Source organism: Nomascus leucogenys, chromosome 12 (assembly GCF_006542625.1).
Source record: "Nomascus leucogenys isolate Asia chromosome 12, Asia_NLE_v1, whole genome shotgun sequence".
NCBI classification, from domain to species: Eukaryota; Metazoa; Chordata; class Mammalia; order Primates; family Hylobatidae; genus Nomascus; species Nomascus leucogenys.
The window spans coordinates 36,179,012-36,202,404 of NC_044392.1; the positions used below are offsets into that span (position 1 = coordinate 36,179,012).

At 45.4% G+C, this 23,393-nt stretch overlaps 1 protein-coding gene across 1 annotated transcript in view; it reads left to right on the forward strand.

Annotated features, from left to right (window-relative positions):
* The window catches only part of RXRG (retinoid X receptor gamma), a 44,230-nt gene extending 32,580 nt beyond the window's left edge, over positions 1-11,650 (forward strand). Inside the window, exons 5-10 of the mRNA XM_003258795.3 lie at positions 1,491-1,651; positions 1,769-1,898; positions 2,912-3,044; positions 4,271-4,362; positions 5,674-5,779; positions 11,162-11,650. Coding sequence (XP_003258843.1) covers positions 1,491-1,651; positions 1,769-1,898; positions 2,912-3,044; positions 4,271-4,362; positions 5,674-5,779; positions 11,162-11,309 — 770 coding nt within the window. The 3' untranslated portion in view covers positions 11,310-11,650. The remainder of the gene's footprint in view (positions 1-1,490; positions 1,652-1,768; positions 1,899-2,911; positions 3,045-4,270; positions 4,363-5,673; positions 5,780-11,161) is intronic.
* The last annotated feature ends 11,743 nt before the right edge of the window (positions 11,651-23,393 follow it).

The following is a 23,393-nucleotide window of genomic DNA, read 5'->3' on the forward strand; positions in this document are numbered from 1 at the left end:
CTGAAGAGTACCAGCCTTAACTATCTCAGTTAATCCCTGCTTCACAGATAAGGCATCTGAGGCTTACTAAGCTCAGTCATATGGCCAATGCCATTTAGCAAGGAAGGGGTAGACTTATATGTGAAAAAGTTTTCTTTGACTCCAAGGCACATGTTTTTTGCCCTTCTTTTCCCTATTTTCTCCTCTCTTTTCTCTCTCCCTTCTGTTTCCTCTTTTTCTCACCCTGTTTTGTTGTCTCTTTCCCTTATTCCTTTTCTCCTTTCTACCCTCCTTGCCTCTCTCTCAGTGACACAGTACCATTCTTGTCTTGAAGCTTTTTGGCATATCTCCACTAAGTTTTGGAGTATAAGTTGTGTTTTTGCAGTCATACCCTTCTCTGACCTACCTTGAGAGACTGATATGGCTCGCATGACAAACTAGACGTTCGGCATCGTGATTCCAGTCCATTCTGCAGCCTCTGGGGCTCATTATCTCCTCAGAGAGTAGGAGGCACTCTTGCAAGTGGACTATGGGGAGGAAGGGAGAGAAACAGAAATAGAAGCTGCTAGTGGAGTAGCTGCCACGGAGTTTCAGGCTAGTTACCTGTTTAAAGGATAATTTTCTTGACTTTGGGGATGTAAAAAATGTGTTCTAATATTGAATTCTGTTTATTGCTGCTGTGAATAAGATGGAAACCACAGCCTTCTAGATGATGGAAACTAACCCAACAGAGACTTTTCTCCTGATGAAGAGCATAGAATTGGAGGGGGCAGCAGTCTGCTTTCAATCCTAATGTATAAACATGGAGGGTTCTGAGAGTTGCACTGAACCTTGATGAAAACCCTAAGCTTTGGAGAGGCTGAGATAATTTCAGCCTACACCTTTGCCTATGTACCCTCCCCCACCTCCAAAATGAGCCACTGATTCTGAAATGTCATCTAGGTGACATCCCTCCACCCCTTCACTTACTAAATACCCACAGCTGGCTCCCTGAAGATCTTCCCTGACAAGTCAGATCAGGTGATGTTGTGTTCAAGCTGGTGCACTAGGGGCAGACCTAATGGGACGTGAATGCCAAGGATGATGCATAGGATCTGACAGAGGGAGTTTTTAAAGTAATGTGCTTGTTACTTAACTATTTCATGCTCACAGCTTTTTAGAGGCAGCAGGTAGAGCAAGAATGTGGGGATCTGCAGGATAGCAAGGAGAGGTTGGCCCATTAAAAGAGAGGCTATAATTAGAGTTTATTAAAGCTTAAAATGCATACTTCCTAGTGCTGTCACCATAAGGCATAGGAAAGAATATGCACTAAAGAACCCCTCATTCTCCTTAGGCGTAAGCAAACAGCTTTGCTTTCCTTGTTTCATCTGTCAACATTCCAACATCCCCAATTCAGGATCATAATGATTCCCCTTTCATAGATGAGTAAATTGAGGCTTAGGTGGGCAATAAAGTTTCCCACTGTTGTCCTGGGCATTATGGTAACCTCTGCATGTCCTGCTGCATGTCAGCGGTGCAAGAAGAAAGACAGAGGAGCCGAGAGCGAGCCGAGAGTGAGGCAGAATGTGCCACTGGTGGTCATGAAGACATGCCTGTGGAGAGGATTCTAGAAGCTGAACTTGCTGTTGAACCAAAGACAGAATCCTATGGTGACATGAACACGGAGAACTCGGTATGTGCTCTTAGACACACATGTGTGTTCCATTTCTTGGGTAGGCCTGGAAATGGGAGAAAGGGGTGTATTTGAGTCCTGGGACCTGTCCCTCACAGTATTTTGTTCCTTTTTCAGACAAATGACCCTGTTACCAACATATGTCATGCTGCTGACAAGCAGCTTTTCACCCTCGTTGAATGGGCCAAGCGTATTCCCCACTTCTCTGACCTCACCTTAGAGGACCAGGTCATTTTGCTTCGGGCAGGTAAAGCACATTGGCTGCCTTTTTTCCTGGGACAATTTTGAAATTGCTCTTGGGATCCTAAAAAAAGTAACCTGATGGAGCTGCAACATGTCCAAGCTGTGTACCATATTGATGATGAAATAACCCTATGCGGGGTTGTTCATTCCCAAAGGAAGCATCGTTAATGAAGGAGTGGGACTCTTTTCCCATGCAAATTTTACCATGGCTTTATAATTTGCATACATTTTAAAAAGACTATTAAATCGTTTTTATTGAGGATAATTTGAAGCAGTGCCTCATTATTGTAATGAAACTGGCAAATAGAGGTATTCCCATTTCATAGGTGAGATAAAGAAGCCAAAGATGTTTGCTCAAGCTTGTACTAGATGGGTTCCACTGTCTTCCTATTTTAAGACTCTGTGTGCTGTATTTTCTCTTGCCTCCTATTTCTGGGACACTTGCAGGCCGTTGACATATGCCATATCTCCTCTTTGTCACTGAGCCAGCAGGGAAATTTCATGAAGATTGGCTGAGCATTGGGAAACAGTCCACTCGTTTATCCCTGTTAGATAATGAGCACTCACTGAGTGTCAGCTGAAAGCTACAGACTGTGCTGGGTGTTACTAGACAATGCCAAAGAAACAAAACTAGGTTGTCAAGTCCTGGGGGCAGAAACCACAAGGTATATAAGCTTTATCCACCATGGCAGCTAACATAGTGACTATTATCTGCTAAATGTTCAATCCGCATTTGTTGATTGATTAAAAAAAAAAAAGAATCCTTGTCCTCAAGCTATCATTCTGGGTTGCATCTGCGAGAGAGTGGGGGGATGTGCAGAGCCATAAGTCAGGAGACCCCAGTCTTATCCTTTGTTTCTTCACTAATTAGCTGTGTCATCTTGAACTAATTCTTAACCTCCCTAGATTGTCAATTCTGCTTGTGTTATGTGGGATAATAGTACATGCCTTGGGTGATTATAAATAAAGAAAGAATGTGTTCTGTTTTCCCTCAAGACCTCCTCCTTATCCTTGCAGGGTGGAATGAATTGCTGATTGCCTCTTTCTCCCACCGCTCAGTTTCCGTGCAGGATGGCATCCTTCTGGCCACGGGTTTACATGTCCACCGGAGCAGTGCCCATAGTGCCGGGGTCGGCTCCATCTTTGACAGGTGTCTCTCTTCTGCTTCCAGTATTTGTGTGTATTATGTGTGTGTATGTATGTATATACATGTGTATATACATGAATTCTCATGTGGGCATGAACCTCTGGGTAGTGCTGGGATGGAGGATGGGCAGCCCAAACAGTTAGTTGCACGTGACCATGCAGAGACCACTAGGCACATGAAACTATAAACCTGGGGAATGAGGGAGAGATTAACAGAAAGATTGAGATCACAATAAGATAGAGCTACTCAGAGGCCAGCACAGTTGCCAGGCAGGTGGGAGAACCTGTTCTCCCAATGGATTTCCCAAGGAGAGATTAGATCTTGACATCAGCTAGTAAGTTGTGGGTGGAGAGGGTAAACTCTTTATCCTAGGGGCCAAGGATGGGAAAGGGATCAGGATCTGTCCTCAAGAGGCCAGGCAAGATGGACTGTTTATGCTGGGCTCTGGATGATCTCAGAAGGGGGCCTGCAGCAGGAGCAAACCCATCTTCGTCAGGCAGGGATATCCTGACAGAAATTCTGTGCCTTAAATGATACTAAGGGAAAATTAAGCCATCTGACAAGGAGTTGAATAAAATGAGTAGTTAATGACTTGAGAGTGAGAGGATGGAGAACTGGTAAAGAGGAGAATTAATTTGAAATTAATCTCTCTGTCCAATGCCAGAGCCCCGTGGTCCCTTTCTACCTCCATCGTAAATGGTCTTCTTTGGTCATGTGCACATCCACTGAGCTGTCTCTACTACTTCCCTGCCCTTTCCCACATGTTGCCTGTAGAGCCCAACATGGTGTTTGGAATGACTCATGCCCCTTCGTGGTGCCCGGACCTTTCTACCAGTTCACTGAATGCTGCCCTCTGCTGTGTTTTTCTAGACATGCAATCCCCTTACCTTGCTGTACCTGTTGCGTTTCTAATTTCTAAGACTTCCATGATGCCTTTCCGTTTCCCTGCTTGGAGTTCATTGCTTCCTCTTTGGAGCCCACTTGGACTTTGTTCATGGCAGTTATATTCCTGGGCATTGTGCTGCTGCTCGTTTTTATGTCTGTTTCTTTAGTTAAACTGTAATCTCCTTGCAACAAGGGGTTGCATCTTTTTCACTTCTGTGCCCCTAGTAACTGGTACATCATCTGGAAACAGAGTGGGCATATAAAAATTTTGGTTGAATTCATTTTATTGGCTCTTGGCCTGTTACTCATGGTTTTCTCATTACCTGCTTGTTTCCTGCTAACAGAGTTCTAACTGAGCTGGTTTCCAAAATGAAAGACATGCAGATGGACAAGTCAGAGCTGGGGTGCCTGCGAGCCATTGTGCTCTTTAACCCAGGTAACCACCCTTCAACCCCAGGGGATGTGTGTGTTCAGCCCTCTTCCATGGTCGGCCTCCAGTGCTCTCATGTTGTTGGTCCTCCATCTCAGCTGAGACAGAGACGGCAGAGCCAGGAATCCAAGAGCGCTCACAGTGTCAGCTAGAGCCATCTTGGAAAATGTTTTGAATGGGTGTGGCAGGCACATGTCTGGGGCAAGTGGGGAAGATGAAAGATGACAGTGTCCCAGGGTGGCAGTGAAGGGGGTGGTAAAGAGCGATCACATTCTAGATATATTTCTAGGTAAAGCCACTGTGATTTGCTGATGGATTGAATATAGAACGAGAAAGAAAGAAAGGAGTTAAGTATGACTCTCTGGTTTTTTTTTTTTTTTTTTTTTTAGTTTTGTTTTCCTGAACAATGGGAAAAATGAAGTTCTCATTCACTGAGATGGGGAAAACTCCATGAGGAGCAAGTTCTGAGAGTGGGTGGGTAGGAATCAGGATCTTGTCTTTGGACATTAAAATAGGAAACGGGTAGTAGATATCCAAGAGTGGCTGCCAGGAAGCAACTGCTCATATGAGTCTGGACTTCATGGGAGAAGCCATGTGCATCTGAGAGCTGTCAGCCTCTGCCTGTGTAAGGCTGTGACACTGGGGTGAGATCATCTGGGGAGATAGAGCAGAGAAGATGGCTGGGGACTGAGCCCCGGGGCATGCCAACATTTAGAGGTCAGGGAGAAAAGGGAGCTAGCAAAGGAACCTGAGGGGGCAGGCAGTGAGATAGGGACAGAATGAGAAGGGTGGTGTCCTGGAGGCTCGAGGGAAAATAGTCTTTCAAGAAGGAGGCGATCAGCTCCAGCAAACCCTGCTGTGGTCAAGAAAGATGAACCTTCAGAATTATGTAGTCATTCACGTAGAGGCTTTATCTCCAGAATTAGGCAGTTAGTTCATCAATGCAGGACATGCGCCAATTCAGCTTTTGTGCCCCATCTTATCACTCAGTCCATGCTTAGCACATAATAGGCACTCAGTAAATGTGTGCAGGTAATATTTCGAGAACGGTCCGGATAAAATTAAGCTCTCCTCCTTAGAGTCAGTGGTGGGTACATTTGCCTATTCATGGAGTTTAAAATCTTTGCCCCAAGAGTTTTTTGGGTAAATTGGGCACAGAAAGAAGAGCAAGGGGGCACGAATGACCAGCTTTGTATATTTCACACTTGTCCCCATCCAGGGTGTCTCTAGTAACTCTAGAGACGGTGGCCAGAGGGAATGGGGCCAGCCTCTGCTGGAAGGTGTGTAATGAAAGGCTAACTCAGTCATGTCTTTTAGATGCCAAGGGCCTGTCCAACCCCTCTGAGGTGGAGACTCTGCGAGAGAAGGTTTATGCCACCCTTGAGGCCTACACCAAGCAGAAGTATCCGGAACAGCCAGGCAGGTGAGAGAGAGTGCTGGCAGAATGGTAGTAACAGCAGCAACTACTCCCACTCTTCATCTACTGAGCCCCTAAAGTGCAGCAGGCACTGTTTAGGTGTTTTGAAATGTTATTTAATCTTCATAACAAGCTGAAAGCCACAAAAATGTTAATTCCATGGGGCTAGTGGCCTTATCTGTCTTGCTCCCCATTCACTCCTCTAGCCTCAACACACAACACAGTGTCCGACACATTGTACACATCTTTAAATAGAGGATGGACAGCAAACAAATGAATAAATGTGGGAATTATTATCTCCAATTTCTATCAAGAAACAGAACCTCAGAAATGTTAAGTAACTTACTGAAGACCGTAATGCTAGCACAGGGTGGAGGTGTGATGTGAACCCAGTTCGTGTGATTTCACAGAGCCTGTGTTTGAGGTGTGACTGCATTGCTTTCTGGTCTGCCCCCATAGAAACCCCCATGCAGTAGGAAATACAGGCGTTGGTAGCCAGAAGACATGGATGCTGGTCCCCAGGGTGCCATGTATGTGGCATCTGGGAAGGTGCTGGGTCTGAGTCTGGGCTCCTCATTTGGAAAGGTGGATGTTGGTCTAGCAGATCTCTGAGGCCATCTAGCAGTATAGGTATTTCTGAGTTATTAAAAGATATTCTCAAAAGTTTCTTCCAAAGTACAGCTACGCCAAAGTTTTTCCTCTCTGCTAATGCCAATTAAAATGAGAAAATATGATCCTCAAATCTCATAGAAAATTGGAAATGAAATGGAAAAGCCTGTCTTAAAAACATTAATTTTGTTTGGGGGATTAATTTTACATGCTCCCAATGCTCACTAATGGTTTCTAGTCCTCTGTGAAGTCTAATATCTACTTAGCTGTTTATCCTGAATCATAAGCCAACCTCTAGCAATTGTCCAGAAGAGACTGAGCTGTGTTTTTTGTTGGAGGCTGTGGATGAATTTGAGTAGGTGGGTTTTGGCCCTTTGGTGCAATGAATAGGCAGGGCCTAGTATATTAGTGAGATTAAGCTGTAATAGACCCACCAGACACCACCAGTTTAACACAAACATCTATTCGTTGCTCACAAATCTGGGTGGGCAGTCAGTTCAGAGAGGTGGTTGTCTTGCATGCCATCGCTCAGGGAGCAAGACTCCTTTTTTCTTGTGTCTCCACCATGACCCAGAGCCATACTGTGTTTTGCATCCAGATGATGGAAAGGGGAAGAGGTGCAGGAGCAGAGAGGCTAGGCCATATGGGCCAGACCTGGGTCTTAGAGGGCCCTCATCTTTTCATTCACTTTCATTAGCTGATGCCAAGTCATATGGCCCAGCTGCACAAAGGAGGCTGGAGAATGTATCCGGTTGTATGCCAAAGAACAGAAGAAAAGATTGGATTTTGGTGAACCTGGTAGTTCACTATAGATGAGATTGAGAGAGCCCTGGGCAAGTGGCCAGGACCTGGCTGCCAGCAATAGCTTGGCCTCTGTCAGGTGTGAGCCCTGGGCAAGTCATCTTAATTGAAGCCCTGAGTTGGATGCTTTCTATCAAATCTTCCATTTTTTGAGCACATATTGTGTGCAGGGCATTAGAAATAATGAGTGTCATACATATCATTTTCCTGAAATTGTCTCTGTCTTGCTTTTTATCTTAAAAAACCAACAAAAAACTCCAACTCACTTTTTTCCTAACTGTGAAAGCAATGCATGCTTTGGTTAAAAAAATTATAAAAATAATTTTTAAAAATATGCGGTGGCTCACGCCTGTAATCCCAGCACTTTGGGAGGCTGAGGCTGGGGGATCACCTGAGGTCGGTTGTTTGAGACCAGCCTGACCAACATGTAGAAACCCTGTCTCTACTAATAATACAAAAATTAGCTGGGCATGGTGGCATGTGCTTATAATCCCAGCTACTCAGGAGGCTGAGGTAGGAGAATCGCTTGAACCAGGGAGGTGCAGGTTGTGGTGAGCTGAGAGCATGCCATTGCACTCCAGCCTGGATGACAAGAGCGAAACTCCATCACAAAAAAAAAACCCAGGTAATAAGAACTTACTGTAAATATTTTGGTATATTTCTTTCCAGTATTGTCGTGTATCTATTATGTCTCGTGTGTATCCTCGTGTATCTATTATGTATTACGCATATCGTGTATGTATTTCTAGATATGAAATTATACAGTTTGGTGTATTATTTTCTTCCCTTAGCCATTCTAAAAATTTTATTCAATTATTGACAACTACAAATTATCATTTTCAATGGTTTTGTAATATTTTGCAGTGTGAAGATATCCTAATGTATTGAGTCATTGCCCTGTGATTGACATTTGGGTTGTTTCTAATTCATATCACTTTGAAAACTTTGGAACTTGACTCTTCTGCCAGAAGATGGCTGGCAGGGAGCTGGGCTGCCTCCACACACTGGGGAGAGAGGCCAACACTTGTTGCCAGGACTAGGGCAGAGCTTAGAACTGCAGGGAGGTGGCGGAGTCCCCTGCATAGTCTCCTGGGTTTGTCCATCACAGCTTGGACTGAGGCTGACTGCCCTGATCAAATGTTCATACATAGTTGGCTCAGCAGGTACATCAGGGGTGTCACTGGCCAAGCATGTGGGTGTGCTGAGGGCTGGTCACCTCTGGTCCGCAGAACCTGGTTGAAGGGGATCCTGGCACAGCCAGGTAGAGGCAGATTTCTCAGTGGGAGAGTGCTGCCACTCTGTGGAGATGTTTCAGAAGTGCATGTCACAGGGGCTACGTTCTGCTTTCGCTCTGATCAGAAAGCAGAGATCAAAAGTCAGGTCACAGAACTCACACATACACTCTCTTGCACGCACAGCAGGCACCTTCAAAGGCATAAATGCCCCTTGCTGCTAACCTGTGGGCGAGGAATGCTGTGACATTCGTGGGTGTGTTTATTTCTATTAGCCTTGATCTCAGTTCCTAAATCCAGGTCACACAACAAAGAGGGGAGTATGATGGCATACTTAGAATTTTGGATATTGTAAAATTTTGGCCTTTTTAGAGTTAAAAAATTTTTTAAAGTTAATTCCAGTCTAACTTTGCACTTACAGAGAAGCCGTTTCCTTTGCCTACTTCCATAAAGCTTAATGGCAGAGGCACGGCCGGGAGTTCAGCCTCCTCATTGTCTAACTACCTCTTTCCTGAATGATGATGCCACTCAAATGCTTTCAGGGGCTTTACCACTGGAGGCTTTTGAAGTAATGTGTGGCATTGGCATAGACTTTCAATTTTTCCATGTAGGAAAGCAATTTCTACTTTTTTAGATGGTGCCACTTTATTTTCCTTATATTGCTACATTTCTTTAAAATGTCATATGGCATAAGTATAGAAATATATACATTTTCAAGGAACACTGAAATTCTAATTTGTAACTTTTTCATGAAATAATGTTGTGACACTCAGTAAAGATTCATCTGGAACCAGAAACCTCTGACTTAGGGCCACAGTGACTAATGTGATTTTGGTCCTTGAGCTTTTGATTGGAAGTTGTGAGTAGAGTGACTTCATATCTAGTAGGATTAATAACGTTAAAAATGAGCTGGCATTGCACTGTGCGCAGAGGGTCACACAGACAGAGTGAAAAATGTCACAGAGAGAGGTGCCCGAAAGGACATGCAGATGGGAGATGAATTCCTTCACATATTGGTCTTTCTCCCTTTTGTGAACCTCACAACAAATGTCCTCAGTTGTAGAAAAATGTGTGTGAGGGTGTGTATGAGTGAGTGTGTGAGGGTATGTGTGTGTGCATGTTGTAAGCACATGTTAGGGTGTGAGTGTGGAGTGTGTCTGCATGTGCATATGTGTGAGTGCATGCATGCACATGTGTGTGTGAGTATGAGTGTGCATGTGTATGTGTGTGAGACCACAGGCATGAGATATGTGAGAATGAGTGTGTGCACATGTGTGAGTATGTGTATTGTGTGTAATGTGCATGAATATAGTGTGAGAGCATATGAGTGTGTGGATGCGTGTGCAAACACGTGAAGTATGTGTGAAGGTGTGTATGCATGAGCGTGTGTGAATGTGTGTATGCATGAGTGTGTAAAGGTGTGTGTACATGCACATGTGAGTTCATGTGAAAGTGTACATGAGTGGGGATGTGTGTATGTGTGAGGGTGTGTGTGTAAGTGCATGTATGCGAGGGAATGTGACAGTGTAAGAGTGTGAGTGTGCATGTGTGTGAGTGGTGAGGATGTGCGTGCGGGCACATGGGTGTGAAGCATGTGCGAGTGTGTATGATAATGTGTGGGTCAGTGTGTATGCATGTGTGCATGTATCCTCTCCCCAAACAGACCATAGACTCCTCAAGGGCAGAGACTATGATTTTCTATTCCTCTTTTCCTAATTTAAGGGTAAGCACAGACTAAGAAGTTGGTCATAAAAATTGGTAATGATTGGCCGGGTGTGGTGGCTCACGCCTGTAATCCCAGCACTTTGGGAGGCCGAGGGGGTGGATGACCTGAGGTGAGGAATTCGAGACCAGCCTGGCCAACATGGCAAAATCCCGTCTCTACTAAAAATACAAAAATTTAGCCAGGCATTGTGGTGGGAGCCTGTATTTGCAGCTACTTGAGAGACTGAGGCAGGACAATTGCTTGAACCTGGGAGGCAGAGGTTGCAGTGAGCTGAGATTGGGCCATTGCACTCCAGCCTGGGCAACAAGAGTGAAACTCAGTCTCAAAAAAAAAAAAAATTGATAGCAATTGGTTACAAATTGACAACAAAAATTTGGTGACTGTGGACCCCAAGGCATGTGCCTGTAGTCCCACCTACTCGGGAGGCTGAGGTGAGAGGACCGCTTGATCCTAGGTACTCAGGTCCAGCCTGAGCAACATGGTGAGACCCCATTCTTAAAAAGATTTTTTATGGGGGCTGGAAACTAAAGCAAGTTGATGGCATGATGGCTACAGTAAGATTCTCAAACATGTTCATCTAATGGTGACAGCTGCCATGGGTTGAGCACATTCAGTGCCTCATGCTCGGCTCTAAGTGCCTCAGCAGATCTGTGCAGGTACCCGAGGGACACAGAGAATGTGAGGAGCCAGTACAGCTGGCAACGTGAGTGGACACAGTCGTCTAGTTCTTCCTCTTCCCCACCGTGAATGAGGGAGCTGAGGGCAGTCCTGGGACATGGCTACAGAATTCAAGATTCTTGAAGGGTCATGTGCTCCAGCTTCTGCCTTTAAGGCTAATGAGCCCTCTAGCCTGTTTCTGAAGCTCTCTAGGCTTAGAGATTCTGTTACTCCCTTGTCTCCCTTTCCAGCTCTTTTATCACAGATTGGTCGAGAAGACCAAGTGGACAGCTTCCTGCCAGCAGGTGCAGGTGTGCAGTGCATGCCCGTCCCTGTCCCTGATGCCTCTTGGCTTCCCTGCAGGTTTGCCAAGCTGCTGCTGCGCCTCCCAGCTCTGCGCTCCATTGGCTTGAAATGCCTGGAGCACCTCTTCTTCTTCAAGCTCATAGGGGACACCCCCATTGACACCTTCCTCATGGAGATGTTGGAGACCCCGCTGCAGATCACCTGAGCCCCACCAGCCACAGCCTCCCCACCCAGGATGACCCCTGGGCAGGTGTGTGTGGACCCCCACCCTGCACTTTCCTCCACCTCCCACCCTGACCCCTTTCCTGTCCCCAAAATGTGATGCTTATAATAAAGAAAACCTTTCTACACATAAGACTTTTATAGGTGGACTTTTGTATAGATGTTAAAGGTAATACGCTTTGCTGTCTGCAGGGCTGGGGGACTTTCTGGAAGTTCTTGGGAAAACTAATCAAGCCTCTGTACATACAATTGGTTTAAATTATTTTTTCACTTGCCCTGGAAAGCAAACAAATAAGTAATAAAATAATATATGTGAAATTGGCACTGCTGGAGCATGGGGTGTGTTATTGTGCTACAGGGAGGTCGACTCAGACATGGAGAAGGGATATCAGAAGCTGGGGTCGAGGCTGCGGCTGGGGTCCTGAGACCATAAATCCCAGAGCACAATACCTGAATCTAAGCTGGGCTTTGCTGCATAGCCAGCTTTGCCCCAGGGCACATTCTGGGGAGACTGGGAAGAGATGCTGTCTTTCAAAATCAACTTGGTTTTTTGTTTTTGTTTTTCTCCTAAGAAAAATGAGCAGAAAGAGACTTATTCTAATTGGAGGCAATTGAGTATAAGGTCAAAGGAGAGATGTTCTCTGTCCTGGGAGTTGGTGGAAGATCTCAGGTTCTGGGAGTTGGTGGGAGGCGGTAACAAAGGAATAGATTTTTCTGTTATATCGTGAGCTAGCAACAGTAGTCAAAAGACTAGAGTACACCAAATTTATTTTCTAATCTTATCTAACCCTGTGCAGCCTGTTTTTAAAAGGGAAAGAGAGAAAACCTCTCCCACCTTCTAGTCTAGGATGTCCAGATTTACCTAGTTTTTGAATCCCAACCATTGGCTGGACAATGAGCTCCTTGAAGGTATAGACTGTCTGACACCACAGACAGCCCATATAGCTCACTGTCTTCAACTCACGTTCCTGCCATCTGCAGGAACAGGGCTTAACTGATACACAAATCGATGTATGCTATGAATTACATGGTACCCCCTAGGGTTGTAAATGTAAATGTGCAGGCTGAACAGCTGCACATGGCAATCCTGCTTTACCTTTTCCATACCACCAGAACCTGACCCAGGGCCTGGTGTACAAAGCACACAGTAGTCTGTGTTGTTGAATTGGGTTCCACACAACTAGATAGAATCCCCTAAAGGACAATGTGGATGACGTTTGTCTCATTCCCCATCAGTAACTTGTCCCCTCAAAACCCCCATGATTAACTCTCCAGTCCAAATACATCCCTCAGTGATCATACAATTGTAGAAAAACTAACATTGCTTTATTACTAAGAAAAATCTAGGGATCTCTTAGCCTTGGACATTAAACAATGGAATGAAAATCTTAATTCTGCTGTTCTTTCCCTTAACTTGTGTATCTGCATTTACTGTGAACTATGATGAAAATGGTTGGAGGTGGGTGTTAAAATTTAATTGTAGCCTCCTTGATCTCTTCCCTCTGCCAGCATAATTCACTGGACACATTCAACTGCCTTACAGGTAACAAGGGCCTTCCAGGAAAATTCACTTCCTCGCCACCGCTGGTGGTCACTTGAGTCCCATTCCTTTTTTTTTTTTTTTTTTTTTTGTCTTGATGGACTCTCGCTCTGTTGCCCAAGCTGGAGTGCAGGGGTGCGATCCTGGCTCACTGCAACCTCCACCTCTCGGGTCTGAGCCATTCTCCTGCCACAGCCTCCAAAGTAGCTGGGACTACAGGTGTGTGCCACCATGCCCAGCAAATTGTTTTGTTTTTAGTAGAGACAGGGTTTCGCCATGTTGGCCAGGCTGGTCTCAAACCCCTGACCTCAAGTCCTCTGCCCGCCTTGGACTCCCTAAGTGCTGAGATTACAGGCATGAGCCACCGCACCCGGCCCCATTCCAATCTTTGATCCCTTTTCCAGCCAACCCTAGCTCTTGCCTGCAGCAAAACACAGAGTGGTCAGGGCCCAGCAGGGTGCTGCATATCCATCAGGTGTGGTGTCTACCGAACTGCTGCTAGGGAGCCTCACTGAGCCTGAACAGAAGCTTGGCAGGAGCCGGGCTGTCTTTGTTGCATGGGCTGGTCCCATGAGATTCAGGGCCTCAAAGGCCACCTCCTTCCTGAGCTGGTCCTCCTTATACCCTAGCAAGAGCAACTGAGTGGATGTTCAGCCCCACCTGGATTCAGGTTCACCTTCCCGAAGGCCTGGCTCCACAGAAGCCATGACAAGCTTCTAGGGCCCCACATCTCTGAAGAGCAAAAGCTTTCCTCATTCCACATGCCTCACCTACAAGCAGAATCAGCTGTGTGAGGGGACAGCACGGTCAAGGCTGACGAATGTTTTTGGAGTCCCACACCCTGTACTACACAGCTGACTTAAAACGGAGGGATGAAGCCTTGTTTTCCACAAATTCTCATAGAGCCTGAGCTCACAGCTCTGGGGTGAAAAGCTTGTCACTCTGAACTTAGGCAGCCAGAGCCTGGCTCCTGGCTCTGCCAGCAGTAGTCTTAGATTTAGGGAAAGTTACTCACCCTCTCTGCCTTTTATTTCCTTCTCTTATTTGTAAAGGTCAGATAATAATACCCACCTTATAAGGATAAAAAGACGAAAGATGCATAAAGCCTAGTGTAAGAGAACGTGCATAAGACATACTTGGGTTCTGAGTCCTGACTTTTTCATTCATGATGGACTTAAACCTTGCTGAGCCTCAATCACCAAATCTGTAAAATGGGATTCTTGTGAGGATTACATAAGCTAATGCTCTTAGTGCTGTGACTGGCATGCAAGATGGGCAAAAATATTAATTTATTTTCTGCTGAAGAGTGAGATTGCAATTAAAACATAATCTTGGAGTTTCGAGGAGATTGTCAGAACATTCTATTCCACAGCCTGGCTTGGATCATCCAACATACTGTAAAAGGGACAAAAAATTTCCAGTTTCTAGTTTTGGTTTAACATTTTTATTCTAGGTCACATCTTCAGCAGGCAAATGGCAATGAACCAACCCCTTTTCCTAAGAAACAGTGCTGATAACAGGAAAGCCTATGTGAGCTGCAGGGACCAAGCAAGTGCAGGGCGCTGGTGACTGTGGAGCCTGCCTGTGAGTCAGATTGGAGGAAATGCAAGCAGAAAGGGGCCATGGTTACAAACACAGGCTCAGAGTCAGCCCAGCTGGCCTCAATTAAAATCCCATCTGATCACTGAGTAACCCTGGGAAAGTGATTTAACCTTTTAGACCTTAGTTTTCTACTTTGTAAACTGTGAAAAATAATAGAACCTATCCACAGGGGCCTGTCGAGAGAAGCAGATGAGATGATCTATGAACCATACACAGGGCTATGTCCAGCACGTGGTGAGCTCTCAATTAATTTTAGTACACCATTATTATTATTACTATTATTCATCCAAATATCTTCTACAGGATTCCTGCTCTGGAAAGAAAGTCCAGACTCCATGGAAAAGCCCCGCCCTACACCTAACTCCTTCTCCACACCCTACCTAACCTGAGAGCTCTCCGCACCTTAGCCCCCATCCTCCACGCTGACAACTCACCCGTGCAGTGCAGTGTGGGCCCGCCCTTCCTCACATGGTTGGTGTGAAAGTTAAGTGAGATAATTTAATGACAGCACTTTGTACACTATTAAAGACTGTGAAAAAGATGTCATTTGCACAGTAAGTATTTCTTGGCCTTGGCCATTTCTTTTCATATCCTTTAGTGAAATCAACCACATATTTCTTTATAATTTTATACTGCTTTCTTGTTCAAAAACTTTCGATGACTTCCTTTGGTCTATTAAGCAGTCTCAGGTCGGGCATGATGGCTCATGCCTGTAATCCCAGCACTTTGGGAGGCAGAGGCGGGTGGATCACCTGAGGTCAGGAGTTCAAGACCAACCTGGCCAACATGGTGAAACCCCGTCTCTTCTAAAAATACAAAAATTAGCTGGGCATGGTGGCAGGCACCTATAATCCCAGCTACTTGGGAGGCTGAAGCAGGAGAATCACTTGAACCTGGGAGGCACAGGTTGCAGTTAGCTGAGATCACACCATTGCACTATGGCCTGGGTGACAAGAGTAAAACTTGGTCTAAAAAAAAAAAAAAAAAAACAGTCTCACCAGGGAACAAGCGTGTCCCTCCCCACCTCCAGGGACATTTGGCAATATCTGAAGACACTTTTGATGGTCATGACAAGGGGAGTTCTGCTAGATGGAGGCTGGGGATGCTGCTAAACATCTGTAATGCACAGGATGGCCCCACAGCAAAGAATTATCTGGCCCAAAATGTCAAAAGTACTGAGATTGTGAAACTCTGTTACAAAGTGTCACTAATGGAATAAAATAACAAATAGTATTTTCCTGTTGTTTTGGAATTTTGGCTAAAGCCCCAAGGTGAGGCCATGAGGTCCCCTCATGTTTTAAGGAATTATGAAGGTAGATGAGCTGGTTCTGTGACTTATTCCTCTTCTTGAGCCAATATTCATAGAAGACTGGAATTCAAGGAGAGAAGTCCTTAGAATAAGGAGTATTTGGGGAGTAGAGTCATGGCTTTACCCTACCCCTTCAGGGTACACAGCGAGAGGGAGGGATCCCCATTCCCGTGGCAAATGAAGGGGGCAGAAAAGAGCCACTCATTGAGTGGGCGTGGGCACCTACACAATGGGGAGGCTGGCGCCTGGCGTCCTGGCTGATGCTTGCCTAGCAGCAGAAACCCACTGCCCCACCTTGCCGCAGAGGGTGGGGAGGGAGAGCTGGGAGGGGCCTGAGCTACCATGAGCATCGAGATGGATGTCTCTTCTTGATAGAGACCTCTGAGCAGAGGGGCCCATTGTGAGGGTGTAAGTGGGGAAGGAAAGGGAGAGCACTGTATCCCACCACTCCCCTCCCTGTACTTCGTTTGTCCAGGATGTGGCATTTTCTGTGGGCCAAGTGAATTCCCTGGAAAAAAGTTGTGTTTAGAATATCCTGAAGGTACCAAGCCAAGAGAGTGGCCTCTCAAGGAAGGGGACTCCCACAGTAGGAGGCTGTGGGTTGAACTGCTGTGGGCAGGAACTAAGGGGTCAAGCAGAGCATTCGCTGCATATACCTGTTAGCTCGCAGCACAGAGTTCCCCATGGGGCCTCCCAAAAGCTCACCATGTGCACTAAGAAGAGCCACCTGTTGGTACTTGCCACATGGAAGGCATCAACAGCACCACGTGCTTAAGAGCACTTCTCTCTCTTCTCATACTTTCTCCAGGGCCCAATTCACTGGTAGAGAGAGAGAGAGAGAAGAAAGACCCAAAAAAGGAAGGAGGGGGAAGAAGGTAGAGGCAGAGAGAAAGAATTGACCAGACTTTATAACTACTGAAGTGAGATATTCTGGGCTTTGCCTAAAGTATTGTTAATAGGCAAGGAGTGGGAATGGCACAGAGCTGGTTTGAAGACTGGCTGGAAAAGAATAAAGCTTTTCTGTTTGCATTTCATTGACAGAAAATGAGGCTTTGCAATACCAGCTGCACTAGTAAAAACCCGGGCCCCAGGCATGCACCAGCTTGACTTTGCCTTCTTTGGTTACCAGTCTCTCAGACTTAGCAACATCATTTTCACTTCTGCCCCTGGAATAGCCTACATGACTTGTCTGAGCCCATTTGCCCAAAGCATCAGCTGTTATGATTTAGTTCGGCCTCTGAGATAAGCCCCAGCTTTTTATCAGGGCAATCGACGCTGTCCATGGCTAGGCCCAAAAGAAAAAGTTCCCAGCTCTCTCCTTCTGTACATCACACACACCTCCAGCTAATTTAGCTATTTCTCAAATGACCTGCTGTCTATGTCTTTGCTCAGACATTCGTCTCTGCCTGGCATGACTCCTTCACTAGCTGTAGCTACCCGAGTCCTACTCATCCTTTAAGACCAGTTCAAAGGCTACATCTCTGTGAAGCTCTTTCTGATCTCTCCATCTTTGTAATATTATCATTATTCTGTGTCTCCACTAGGAACCCATTCAGCACTGCACGTTGCATTATTGACTGGTTGTATATGCTATCAAATTTACTTGTAAACTCCTTGAGAGCAGGAGATCATGTCTGATTCAACTGCATATCCACAACATCTTTGAATGGAGTGCCCAGCACAAAGTTGGCATTCAACACGTTAGTGCAATTGGCACCTCTGGTTTCATTCCCAGTACATGGCAGCCCACTGAAAGTGGTGTGTTCCCATAGCAAGCCCAGGAGCCTCCCCACTGGAGCCCTGAGCCAGAAAACCAGTCCTGGGTAGGATGTTAAGAGAAGGTATGAGGTCTCCACTGCCTGCCAAGTTACTCTTCATGGGCACAGTGGGCAATGGCCCAAGAACTTGAGGCATGTTCTTTGCCTTCAGGGAACTTACAATGGAGAAAAGCAGAAAGCACAAGGATCAAGGTATCCTAAGCAACAATGCGTCTACAGCACTTTGAAGTTCACAAAGCACATGCGAAGATCTGTGGTGATAGTCTGGCCTTGGAGAAGAAGGCAGGGGAGCTGCTGAGGTCTCCATGTTAAAGATGAGAAACTGAGACTCTAGAGATTCAATGACTTGTCTTGGGACACACACGGTGGTAGCATGAGGAACTCAGCTACTCTCACGGCAGATGCAGAGCGAGTGCCACTCAACTCCAACACCTCTGGGCCTATATCTTCATGAACTTTTTTTTTTTTTTTTTTTTTTTTGAGATGGAGTCTTACTGTGTAGCCCAGGCTGGAGTGCAGTGGTGCAATCTTGGCTCACTGCTACCTCCGCCTCCTGGGTTCAAGCAATTCTCCTGCCTCAGCCTCCCGAGTAGCTGGGATTACAGGTGTGTACCACCATACCTGGCTAATTTGTATATTTTCAGTAAAGATGGGGTTTCACTGTGTTGGCCAGGCTGGTCTTGAACTCCTGCCTCAGTCTCCCAAAGTGCTGGGATTACAGGCGTGAGCCACCACGCCCGGCCCTCAGTGAACTTTTTATATTTTGTGCCCATGAAATATTTGTAGGTTGAGGGATTGGTATACATGAAGAACAAACATAAAATAATAGGGGATGGTGTTTTTTAATAAACGTGGAACTTGGATAAACAAACCAACATTTAGCTAACATCTCCTTCAGGAGTTTTACTACAGTGATATTTTCCTTGGATAGTTTCCTTTCACATTTGTCTTCAGAGCTGGTTTAAGGCCACCTAAGATACATGATCTCATGATTCTATAGTAAAGACTTACTAAATAACAACAACTACAACACCTCTCCTGGTCCAGGTTCACGTAACTTGCCCATCAATCCGGAACCCAGCATACACCAGGCCCCAGGCTGGCACATTCATATTCTCAGCTTTATTTCCTACATTGTTCAAGAGATTTGGAGCTGAATGGTATTTGATTATTTTTAAAAACCAAATCTACCCTCTATGAATGAAAATTTGCCACCACTTCTCTAATTCAAAAAAAACTGACTCAGGCTCTGGAAGAACTGGGTCTTGGAGCCAAATGATCTCAAGGCTTCAGGCAATGAATCAACAATGCCTTTCCACTAGGAGAAAGCTTGGGGCGGCAGCTACAGGATTAATTAAGGCGTTACTGGGAGGGGCTAAGTGAGGAGTGGAATGGAAAGCACGAACCCCTTTTCTCCGAAGGCAGGCAGGGAAGGCAGATTTGAATAAGAGGTTTGTTAGTTTATGAAGAGAACTGGAGACCCAAACTCTTTCCCAGCCAGGAAGAGCAGCTTTCACCCTTCTCTACAGAAAACTCCATGGAAATGTCTCCCGTGACGGTGCTGGCGCACACAACCATCTCTGACCACAGACCACAGACCACAGACCACAGACCACAGAGGAACTGGCCCGGCCCAGCCTCCCCAGGGGAGGCATCTTGGGTTGTGCAGCTGCGAGAGATGCTTGCAACCTGCCCCTCCCGGCTGCACACTTTGTGCGGGAAGATTGTTAGCCTTGGGCGCCCTCTGCTGTCCGCTCAGGGCATCACATCCGCGAGAAAGCAGCTTCCAGGAGGACTGAGAGGGAAGGGATTTTAAAAATTGAAAACAAAAAGAGTAGTTTGAGAAATGAACCTCAAATAGACTCAGAGGAAAGGGTACCCTTAGCCAGATACTCACTCAATGGAGTGTTTACTTCAGACTCGGGAAATGGGCTTAGAAGAGGAATCTCAAGGGGGAATGGTTGGAGCATCCCATGGAGAATGCATGAAAAGGAGTCGGGTTCAGGCTGGGAAAGAAGAACCTCCTTCTCACCTGTCAGCCACCCCACTAGCTACAGGGGACACAGGTCTGTAGCTGCCAATTCACCAGCATCACATACTAAGCCGAAGGCTAATGCCACATCAGGACTGGTTCTTCAAAGCGGGTGACCACTCTGTACAACAATATTGTTCCCACAGCAACATGACAGTCAGACCTCTTTCCCACAGGTAGAATTTGAGATATTTGAGACTGGCTAAATGCGATCTTTTAATGCGGAGAGTTTTAGGGAAATTTTCCGTTGTTCTTTTCCTGGTTGTCATGCAGAGTACAAAAGTGCCAGATCAGCCCTTCCCAAATTTGCAGAGCCAGATGTGGGCATTCACAGCAAGCTGAAGTTGCAGTGCCCTTAGGAGGAGCAATGCTGATGGCAGGTGGCCCGGTGGGCAGGGAGTTAGAGGGCAGGTGAGTTGTCTGACCTAGGCATGTCTCTAAACCTCTCAGGCCTTCAGGTTTCTCTTCCGTAAAATCAAAGATTCTAACCAGATAATCTCTAAAGTTCTTTCTACCTCATCAGATCAATAATGTCTTTTAGAGATAGATTAACTATAGAGGTCCTAGAGACCCAGAGGGCAAAGGGACTTGTCCAAAGCTGCCAGCAAAGTATAGGCAGAAAAAATACGTGTTTTCCAAACATCATGAAGACTTCTGCCTCACTGCTGGATGCTTTTAGCCTTGAGCTTCTTTTTTGAAGAGGACTAATGGAAATAATACAGGTCCAACTCAATCTGGTTTAAGTAAAAAAGTCTCACAAAACTGAAAGTCTTAGGACAGGACCAGCTCCAGGTACAGAGGGCCCAGGCAGTCGGATGATACCTTCAGGATTCTTGCTATCTCTGGGGTCTGTATTTCTCTCTGTTAGAGTCATTCTTGGTAAGCTTGACCAAAAGTGACTTCCAGGAACTCTTAAGTTGGCATCCTTGTGGGCCAGTGACCCTAGCCAAAGGAGGAGAGATAGGAGAGATCTTCTCTTTGCCCACGTCCCGGCAGAAATCCCGGAGCAGACATTCACAAGCTCTACTTGGTTGGAATTAGGTCCCAGATACACCTGTGAGAATGGTGGGAGGGATAGCAACATCTGAATCACATGGGCTGAACCTGGGAAGGAGTGGTTTCCTAAAATGAAAGCTGAGGTGTGCTCACCAGAATTGGGAATGGATCCAGAAAGGCAAAAACCTAGATGTCAACACAACTGACAGATTCAACATGCAGCCATGTCTGTGTATTTATCTATTACTACCATTGCTCTACTACCAGGCAAACTACATTGCCTGCACATGGTACTCCAGACATTGGGCCAAGCATTTCATATGCATTACCTTATTTTATCCTCAGTGCACTTCCATGAAGTGGCTACTATCATGATCCCCATTTTAATGGAGAGGATGTCAATGCTTAGGGAGGTTTTATTACTAGTTCAGTGTCACATAGCTAGTCATGGGCAGAATCCAAACTCGAACCCAGGAATGCCTTAACTTAAATCCCATACTTTTAGCCACTGCATTCTATTGCAAACAAAATAGTTAATTCTAGGAAAAGAGGACAGTCTTTATTCTGCAGATAATATAATGTAAGTCCTTCTCCTCCTGCCCCCCTTCCCCATCGGCAACCAAATTGTAGAACAGAAAGCACAAATCCATACCATCATTGCTTCTGATTTCTTCCTTGAGATTCTGGATTTCCACTGTATCCACAGACACCTCCTTTCTTGGATAAAGCTGACCACCCACACAAGAGAACCGATGCTATAAGGTGACAGCTGCTTTGGGGTTGTCCATAGCCAGAGATACACATTATTTGTTTTTCAATTGAAAAAGGATATTCTCCCCCAGATTGCCTGAATCCAAACTGGCTAAACCACTTTTGTTCAAACTTTCCAAGCAATTTCATCCTTGGGGTGGAAGCAGAGCATGAAATGATTTGGAGCAAGAGGACAATTTTTGGGCAATTTTAAGTGAGTGAAAACAGGAGGTTATAATGGAAGTTGTCTTTCAACTCTTAACTCCAGCATTTTGTAACCAACAATTCTGTCTCTCAGGTTTTGCTGGTGGGAATGTAATGCTGAGCAGTTGTCTGGAGCTGCTTCTAGATATTCAATAATTAGAAACAGCAACGCTGACTCAGAAGCCTATCAGCTGGCTTTCAGGGTGCCACTTCACAGAAGAAAAAAGGAAAAAAAAGTTGCAAACTTGTTAAAATAAGAATTGAGCAAAAATCAATAAATATGTCATATACATTTTAACAGTGATTTGTACTTCTCCTTTAAAATTGCATTGTCAAATGTCTAATGTAAATAAGTCCTATACGAGGAATGAGTTGGAAGAAAAGTTGAAAATTTTTCAGTAACGACGAGAGGGCAAAATCTCTTATTTGGGGCCATGTGGTCAATGGAAGGAGACAGTGTGGTTTAGTAGTAATTCAGGTGACACAACTAGGAAGCTAATTTGTCTGCAAAAATGTCTTTTGAAATTTGGTCCAGGATGGGATCAGTCATGTTCCAATTTCCTCGAAGAGATTTAAAAGCTGGAAAACACCCAGCTATTGTCCATGAATTAGACACAGGCTTCCTGGAGACAGAGAAACATTTTTTGGAGTGTCCTTTTCTACTCAATGATTTTTCAGGCCTTTGTCTTTCCATCTTACAATGGGTGTGATAACACAACATATGGAGAGGACACACAGACATACACACACACACACACACACACACACACACACACACACAGAGAGACAGAGAGAAAGAGAGAGAGACTGTAATCGTTCAGGCAAATGGTAGAAGAGAGAACAAAAGGCATACGTGGAAGTAGAAAATTTTCCTACAGCATGGAACAGGGCTGGACTTAAGAGTAGAAAAGTTTTACACTCACCTATAAGCACATCCATCACAGCAGCCTCAGACGTCATAGCCACTGTTTTCTTTCCTGGGTCTGCCTGAGGCAGGTGGAGCCAGGAGGCAAGTGGGATGTGGACTCCTGCACCTGCATTTGCCACTCCGCTCCATTCCTGGGATTATTCTGGAAGTGGTCATGGCCAGGGCCTGGTACCCTGTCTGGTACTTAAGTCTATCCTGAAAATGTCTGTTGAGGGATGAAAGATATCTCTCAGACCAGGGTTAGGGATCTGGCCTGTGGCTGTCCCAAATCTTCAATACGGACTCTGAACGCAAAGAGGCCTTTCTCCATCTCCAAAAAGAACTAAACGGTGTAACACTGGGGCTGGAAACAGAAAGACTGTCTACACACATATTGGACTCTGGTGCCCAGGGGAGGTGTCACCCCCACCTCCTCCACATGGCTGGCAAACAGTGCTTTGTTCACATCTCTTCTCTGCACCCAAGGAGCTCACCAAAGCACACACCCACTAACAGAAGAAGCCGGAGAACCAGCTGCTGACCTTGGACCTGGCCCTGATGCTCAGCATTAGGTGGGTGGGCCTTTTGAGAAGTTTAAGAAACTCAATACTCATCAACCTATACAGAGCAAACATTTATTCTGTGTGTAATTCTATGCTAAGATTCAGGGCAACGCATAAAGTATGATTCTGTTTATGCAAAAAATACCCATATAGGTGATTTGTAAGGTTTATATAACTGCATAGAAAGAAGCTAGGAAGGATGCATACTGCTAACGGTGGTTACTTCTGGGAGCAGCATGGAATTAGAGGCAGTGCTGAAGTGTACTTTCATTTTTTACTTCATCTTTCCTATTTCTTTTTTTATAGTGAGCATGTATTTATATATTACTTCTAAAATTCTTTATAAAATTTATCATTTCTTGTCATGAAATACATATAAATGTATA